Below are 8,973 nucleotides of genomic sequence, written 5' to 3'. Positions count from 1 at the left end.
CAGAAATAAGTTATGGCATGGAATTCTAAAGGAAGATGCCATTGAACTGATGTCCTGCAGTTGGTGAAAAGGTGAGCTGAGAGCTAAGTCTTCTTGGTTCAGAATGTGCCACACAAATAAGATTCTGAACACTTAAATGGAAGAATAATCACTCAAGGAACTATGAAAAAAGGCACCTGGATCTAAAAGGTCTTCTATCCAGTGGTCATGGGTTTTTATCCTGTTAATTGCCCTGAAAGATGAATTAAGTACATAGCATCATTTCAGTGTGAGCCTCTCTAGGTAAAGCGGAAAGACATGTATAGAAATTCCCCTAAGCAGTTTGCAGATGGTTCCAGGAATCATTTCGTGCATATTAAGAAACAAAATAAGGCAAAAACTAACAAACAAATAAAAAACAAAAATAAAGCCCTAAACTATATTTAAATTCTCAGATGTCTAGGGTGAGATAGAATTTAGAAATATCAGAGCCCAAGGAAGAGCTACTTTTCACTTCCCTAGGGCCTGCAGTCTCAAGTTGGCTGAGATGAGAGTAGGGTGGAGAGATGTACAGATGGGCAATATTCTGAGCCTAATAAGAGCACATCTGTATGGGCTGGACCTACAGAGAATCCATCAGAGAGAGATGTACATATTAAACTTCACCTTTACGGCTTGGAAATCTTGACAACTTTCCCAGGTAACATTAATATAAAATATTTTTATGCAGTTGATTGTTGTTATTCATGGTTGTTGTGTTCTACAGAGTCATTGTGAACACTGAGGTAATGAATACTGAACTACTGCTCTATGGTAAATACAGGTTTAAGTTCCTGCGAGCCTCTGGTCACAACATTTTCATCAACAGATCAATACACAACCTTGTTTTATATGTGTTTCTGTTTAAAGGAACTTTATTTAATACATGTTGTTAAGCCATTAACATTAAACTCATGGCCGATAACACTATATATAACTCATGCCTGAACAAAGCTGATCTAACACACGCGTGTTCTCTGTAAGGCATATCACAGCCTTCTTGAGTTTAAGAAAACTAGACAGCACTTCAGCACTACACTTGTGGCCATTTTAAACAGCAAAATCACCAAAAAAAGCATTAAAAATGTGAAAAATGTAGCACTAAATAGACTGTGAAAATGACAGTTTTTGCAGTGTGAGAGTTGAAACAAGAAGGCAAAGCATTGCTTTGTTTTGTCTCAGTTGGAAATGTGTGTATCAAATGACATAAACTTTTTGCCTGTCTGCACAAGTCTGCAAATAAAAGCACCATGAGTATTGACTTTGGGTTACAAATAAATTTTAGGAAGTAAGTGAATTCACAAATATGCAATCTGCAAATAATGAGGATCGACCGTATTTGCTTAAAGCAAACTGAAGCACTGTTACCTTTAGTTGATACCTAGTTGAAGTCATCTAATCTGTTTGGATCTGGTAATGCTATCTCACTCCTTGAGAACCTAGAATACTATCTAAAACCAGAACCTGGGTGGAATACTGCAGGGGATGATGAGATCCTGTGCTAAAAAGAGAAGCTTATTAATGAGCTTTATAAACATTTAACTGATAATTGTTTATGTCTAAGCTACGGAGAGGTGTAGAAATGCATATCTTTCCTTTCATTTACAGTTAACCCATGAAAACTCATAGACTTCTAGAGAATGTACTGGTACAAAGACCTAAATATAACCATGCATCAGCCCAGTCACTCTTCTGAGAAAAACATGAGAATAAAAAAGACTAAAAGTCAAAATGTTACATGGAATTAAAGAAACATTCCAATTTGTCTGCATATCTTTAAATAAAAAGACAACAAAATTCAATATAGAATAATATCTCATTTCCAAGGCTCATGAAAACATATTGGATGGAACGCAGGGGTGGAGGTTGGACTCAATGATCTCTGAAGCCCCTTCTAAGATTATATGATTGAGATCCTTTGAACTTACCTAAGTATTTTGGATAAAAATAATCCTAGAAAGAAAAAAAAAGAAAAAATATATTTTAGCAAACTTAAATTTCGCTATAAAGTTGAAATTTAATTTTATAATATGTCTTTATATTAAAGATGCTATAAATTGTATATAACTCATTTCTACATTATAACTTTTTTCTATAATAAAATATACTAGGAGTAGATGAACAATAACATTAAACTAACAAGATGTTTGGGCTTGAAATTATATTGATCAATTAAGTCATTTCAAGAGCTCCTAATCTGAAAACAGATTCTATTTAAGATGAATGCAATAATATATGCCCCTCCCTTTTTTAAATCCTTTAATTTTGCCACAGTTAATGATTAGCAACATGCTTTACATGTTTTATATCATGATGATTGGTGGTACAGTGGTTAAGTGCTCAGCTTAACCAACTGGAAAATGGCAGTCTGCTTCTGTAAAGATTTACAGCCTGGGAAACCCTATAAGGCTGTTCTACTCTGTCCTATAGGGTCACTATGAGTCCGAATCGACTCAACATCAATGGGTTTTGTTTGGTTGCTTTTTTTTACATACATTTTATATCATGATGATTACATAAATAAAATTCAATGTTGAATAATGACACAATTTGAAGTGAATAAAAGTGGGCATTTTTTTTTTTGCATTTTATGTACATGTAATAACTTACTTATAAATTCGTTTTATACCAAAAGTTTGTCTGTAAATAAGTAACCTGGAATAAGGAATGTGTTTTATCGAAGAGAGAAAAATGTTAAAAATTTCTGATACTAAGTTTCTCAGGCTTGTTCACAAAAGCCTTCATAAGCCATAATATATCAAATGTGCAGCATTAAAATCATAAGAACACCCCAGGAGAAAGAGTGTTTCCGTAGAAAAACATACTTAACATTCCAACTTAGCAAATACAGAACAAATCTTCATCCAGTACAAAGCCAAAGTCCCACTCTTTCCTCTTCTCACATATAAACCTACATAGCAATTATCTTCTGGTTTATAAGGATGAGATGTACTACCAGGTTACTCAGACGATAGTGTTGTCTTTTACAGAATGAAAGCCAGAGGGAAAGAAACAACAAATGAGCTTCAAAGGTGATGATGTGGTGATGGAAAGAAATATATTAGGGACAGTGGAGAGGTAAGTAATAGGGTGGGGGTTTTGAGAGGTGATGATGATTGGGGATATGGACAAAGACATTAGGGATGTGGATGGGGGTAGTTACAGTAAGTTATAAACTGAGCAGCAGTAACAAATGTTTTTTTCTTTCATTTCTCCCATTTCTTCCCTACCTTCTGTGATGGTTAAGGTTATATGTCAACTTGGCTAGGCCATGATTCTCAGTAGTTTGGCATTTATGTAATCATCCTCCATTTTGTTATCTGATGTGAGCAGCCAATCGTTGAAAAGCCAATCAGTGGAAAGCTAATCAGTTGAAAGCTAATCAGTTTCCTTGGGGGTGTGGCCTACATCCAATATATATGGATGCTCTGGCAAAGCTCTCTCTGGATCCTGCATCTGACTGATCATCCTCTGAGCTCCAGATCTTGGGATGTGAGCCAACAGCCTGCTGCCTGACCTGCTGATTTTGGGTTCATCAGCCCCTGCAACCACATAAATCAGGAGAAGCCTCCAGCCTGATGCCTGACCCATGGATTTGGGACTTGCCAGGTTCCACAACTGCATGAGCCATTTCCTTGAGATAAATCTCTGTCTGTATATTTCTGTATATATGCTTCACTGGTTTTGCTCCTCTAGAGAAAACAGCCTAACACACTCTCTGTCATCTCTTTCTCTTCTGTCAATGAGACCAGTGTTAGAATTGGGGGTGGGGGGAAGAAGCCCATAAATGAGTCTTCTTTCTCTACAGTCTTTTATCTTCTCCATTTTTGTCTTCTACCTCACTCCTCTTTTGTTACTTAGAGGAAAAAAGTATACAAATGTACATATGGTGTTAGAAACACATATACCAAAACAAAACAAAACAAAAAAACCAAACCCCTTGCCATCAAGTAATTTCTGACTCATGGTGACACTATACATCAAGTATTTATGGGTGCTGTAATAAGGGACAGTGATTTGAACCCACCAGCCACACTGGAAAAGAAAGATATGGCAGTCTGCTTCCGCAAAGATTTACAGCCTTGGAAACTCTATGGTGCAGTTCTACTCTATCCTATAGCGTCGCTATAAGTCGGAATCGACTCCACTGTAATGGGTTTGGTTTAGTAATATAATATCTGCAGCATACAGGTTTGCCTTAAAATAGTCCAGCAAAAACAAACAACAACAACAAAAACTTGGAATGGGTGCGGTAGAGAATAGGCTAAACATGAATGGTAGGTTGTTAGTTTGTGGCTAATTGTGGGTATACTGGAGTCTATTGTATTGTTTTCTCTACTTTGTATATGTCTTAAATCTCTATAATAAAAAGGAATATGTGTGTGTGCATGTGTGTGTGTATATATACACATATATACGTAAATACGTATTTCTACACAATAGATATAGAGATATAGATACAGATCTATGTAGATTGATAATGAATATATAGATATGTGTATACATATGTATATTTCTACACTATATATATTTTCCTATACAATCAGAATACTGTGCCATATTGTATGGAATAAAATATTTTTACCTTCTCAATTATTTATTCACAAAAGCAAAAAACTGAAAGAGAAACATTTTTGATTCAATTCCAGAAAGTATTAAGAATAAATCTTTGGGAAACTGCCTTTAACCTTTTAGAATAGGAAGAGATAAAAAGGATTAAAGAACAGTCCCAGAGAACTCAAGTTGTTACTGTCTCGGATAAGTTCTCTAATTATGGAAAAATTATTCCTGATCCTTATCTCTCATGTATTTTCTTGGTCCCAGGAGCCAGGGCAAAAGTATAGGAGGTTCTTTGTTTATGTCTATTCCCCATCTCCACTTGGTAGTGTAGTTCATCTCAGGAAAAATACTTGAGGTAACCCTGAAGATTGTCAGATTTGATGAATTCTCAAGGTCACCATCATCTTAATTCTTAGAGGTACTTTATGTACTCCTACAACCTACAGGCCACGCTAGAGAACGTCCTCTCTAGGAAAATTAGGGAACTAATAATTACTGTACATTTAGTCTTCATGATGAGATTTTTCTAGACTAACTTGGAAAATTTTGTTCTAGCATTCCACAGTGCTAAAATTTCTAGCGTCAGGGATTACTGATGATATGAAGCGGACTCAAGAATCTTCCAAAGGGCTTATACCTGTTGCCATTGAGTCAATTCTGACTCAGGATGTATTAAAACATACTTGGGGTACACAATACTCTGTTGAATTCTTTAGGAAGCATTCACTGAGTACTATGTACCAAACTCTGGATTAGAGGGCTCTGTTCTCTAAAGCTTGATTAAAAATAACAATAGAGACATTTAATAAATCATAGTGATAGCAACACAATCTCTCTCTCTCACACACACACACACATACACACACTCACTCATTCACTCACACAAATATACAAGTGTTACATTTGACTTAGATATGCTCCCCAATACTACCAAATTCTTGTTGAGAGAAAAGTATTTACAAATTATGAAGTCAATACTAGTTGCTGATAATGAGATAATGGTGAATGATGGTTTGGTCAGAGCACATTGCTATTGGCAATAGTGTCTTCTGAACAAGGCCACTTTCCTTTGAGGGCATTTTCCCCTGTAATGCCACAGTGGTTATGTGTGCAAGGTGATATACAAAATTATTAACTTAAAAAGAGAAAATGAGGGAACACAGATTCAAGCTGGAAATGTTCTCTCTGTAATTATACGTCTAGGTATGTGCATTTGATTGTTTTCATGAGTTCTTACCGTTTCAGGGTCGTTTTCAAAGATCTCCCTGGCTTCCTCTTTATTACACAGTTCTTCAATGCATTCCCTTTCGAGATTACCCCCTTTTCTTTCTTCAAATAGAACATTTGCACGGCGTCTCCTAACCAGGACTTGTGAAGCATGTTCCTTTGACAAAACTGAATGAAGAAAAAAATATATGTTTATATGAATAAAGATTTTATTTTCCCAGTCTAAAACATATTATTTTATTAAACAATGAGAGTTAAAATGTTAAACGAATTGTATAACATTTTAAATCAGCATGGTTGAACAAAGAACAATGCAGATACATATCCACTTTAGTTACAATTCACTTAGAGAGCAAGCTTGGTGTGCAACTAAAGCACCTCTATAATGATCTACACAAAATATTAAAGTTCATGCTCATATTCAATGCTCACCTCATTTTGACTACACTGGAAAAAGCATCCTGCTAAAATGACTATGTCAAAATCATAGTTGTAGTATTTTTAAAGCTAGAGTAATAAACTTTCTCTATTTTAGTAAGAAACTTGTGTAATTTCTACGGAGATAAAAAAAAGCAGGAGTACAGTTCAATTGGGGCCCTGGTGGTGCAGTGTTTAAGAGCTTGGCTGCTAACCAAAAGGTTAGCAGTTAGAATCCACCAGTCACTCCTCGGAAACCCTATGGGGCGGTTCTACTCTGTCCTCTAGGGTCACTATGAGTCGAAATCGACCTGATGGCAATGAGTTTTTGGGTTTTTTTGGGAGGGTGTTGGTTTACAGTTCAATCAGCTATTTTAGAGATATTTAATAGGATAAAACACTTAATCATTCATAAAAGCAGAAAAATTAAAATGCATTGAAAAAGGCAGATCTTCTTATATAAGGCACACAATTCAGAAGGCAAAGAAAAAAGATGGAAAAATTTTAAACAAACAAAATTAACATAAAAACTTCAACATCAAGTAACAGATTAACAAAGTATATTTGCATCATATAGAATTAAAAAAAAAAAAACTACGGCCAGAATTTACAAGTGACTTTTGCAAATTAAGGAAAAAACAACAAAAATAATAAACCAAGTATACAGTAATGTCATGCCATGGCCTCTTAGTATAACAAAGAAAACCTGCTCCCAAATGGGAGTATAATCACAGGTATACGGTTTAGGATTTATAACACATATTCTGGGGAGACACAATTCAATCCATAACATTCCACACTTTGGACCTCCAAAATTCATGTCCTTCCCACTTGCAAAACTCATTCACCCCATCACATCATCCCAAAAGTCTTAAATCAACTCCAAATCTAAAATCTCATCTTCTGAATCATCTAAATCAAATATGGGTGAGACTTTAGATGTATTCCATCCTGGGGCAAAATTCTTCTTCATTATGAACCTGTGAAATCTAGAATACAAATTACCTACTTCCAAAGTACAGGCATACTTGTGGAACAAGCATAAGGTAGACATTTCCATTACAAATGGTAGAAACTGGAGGGAAAGAAGGGGTAATGGGCACCAAGCAAGTCCAAAACATGGCAGAACAATTTATTTTAGCTCTCTCTTGAGGCTTGAAAATAAGTGTCTCTTATTTGGGACCATCTGGGCAATGACCCTGCCATCCAGACTCTGGGTGTTGGCCACACTCTCTGGATTCTGGATGTAGGCCCTTCTACCCTGGGCTTCAGCCTCACCTTACAGGCCTACTGGGACACCAACTCTGCTCCCTCAGTTTTGGGGGGCCCCATTCTCCTAGTCCATCTGAGTGGCGACCCCACCTGCTCAGCCCTGGTAGGCTCCATTCTCCTGCTCCTTGGGCACGGCAGCCCCACTCTCTTGGCCTTTGAATATGGCAGCCCCACCCTCCAGAACCCAGTCAATGGAGATCTGACTCTTTGAAACCTAGGAGGCACTGACTCCACCCTTTGAAACCTAAGAGGCCATGGCTCCACCCTTTGAAGCCCATGAAGCTGTGGCTCCACCCTTTGAGACCTAGGAGACCTTGGCTCCACCCTTTGAAACATAAGAAGCCGTGGCTCCACCCATTGAAACTCATGCAGGCCTGCTTCCTGTGCTCCTTCCAACAGTTCTGCTGATCTCCAAGCTACTTCAGGGATAGTCCTTTTCTTTTCTTGGGGACAACAGAGGTAGCTCCTTTGGCCTGTTTCTTGCCTACAGAATTCCAACAAGCAAACGGTTTTCTTTCCTTTCGTCCTATCTGTGTCCCCTTCAGTCTAAGCTGATAGATGGGTTTTCTGCCGTGATAGTTGGTTAGATCTATCAGTCACAGGCTTAGTCTCTTTAACAAAAGGTAGTGTAGCCATGTCCTTGGTGAAAATTCTTGAACACATGTCTGAAGTTTGTACAAAAGAATTTTCCAAATCTTTAAGTTTCATTTTCATTTTCTACAATTCATTTTTTTTTTGTTCTTTTTTTTTTAATTGTACTTTAGGTGAAGGTTTACAGAACAAATAGTTTCTCATTAAACAGTCACTACACATAAAGTTTTATGACATTGGTTGACAACCCCATTACATGTCAACCCTCTCCCTACTCGACATTTTTCTGTTTTTCTTTTGGTGAAAATATACATAGCCAAAGATACACCATTTCAAAAATTTCTACATGCACAATTCAGTGACATCGATTACGTTCTTCCAGTTGTGCTGCTATTCTCACTTTACATGAAGGTTTAGGAACAAAATAGTTTCTCATTAAACAGTACACATGTTGCCCTATGACAATGGTTAACCCCACCACATGTCAACACTGTCCTTACTCAAACTTGGGTTCCCTATCACCAGCTTTCCTCTCCCCTTCTGCCTTCTAGTCCTTGTCCCTGGACTGCTGTGCCTCATTAGTCCCATTTTGTTTTATGGGGCTGTCCAATCTCCAGCTGAATGGTGAACCTTGGAAGCGACTTCATCACCGAGCTAAAAGGTGTCTGGGGGCCATACTCTCGGGATTTCTCCAGCCTCTTTCAGGCCACTAAATCTGGTCTTTTTTATTTTGTGTGTTAGAATTTTGTTCTACATCCTTCTCCAGCTCTGTCCAGGACCCTCTGTTGTGATCCCAGTCAGAGTAGTCAGTGGTGGTAGCCGGGCACCATCTAGCTGTACTGGACTCAGTCTGGTGCAGGCCTTGGTAGATGTGGTCCATTAGTCCTT

General features: G+C 37.3%; 1 protein-coding gene across 1 annotated transcript in view; it reads right to left on the bottom strand.

The window, feature by feature from the left end:
• Positions 1-8,973, bottom strand: part of PROS1 (protein S) — a 103,622-nt gene that overhangs the window by 45,185 nt on the left and 49,464 nt on the right. Inside the window, exons 2-3 of the mRNA XM_004371330.3 lie at positions 5,816-5,973; positions 1,947-1,971 (exon numbers count right to left, since the gene is read on the bottom strand). Of these exons, the coding sequence (XP_004371387.2) occupies positions 1,947-1,971; positions 5,816-5,973 (183 nt within the window). The remainder of the gene's footprint in view (positions 1-1,946; positions 1,972-5,815; positions 5,974-8,973) is intronic.

This window comes from Trichechus manatus, unplaced genomic scaffold (genome assembly GCF_000243295.1).
Source record: "Trichechus manatus latirostris isolate Lorelei unplaced genomic scaffold, TriManLat1.0 scaffold00012, whole genome shotgun sequence".
NCBI classification, from domain to species: Eukaryota; Metazoa; Chordata; class Mammalia; order Sirenia; family Trichechidae; genus Trichechus; species Trichechus manatus.
Note: the sequence above shows the minus strand (reverse complement) of the source record. Positions and strands in the feature narration are given on the sequence as shown.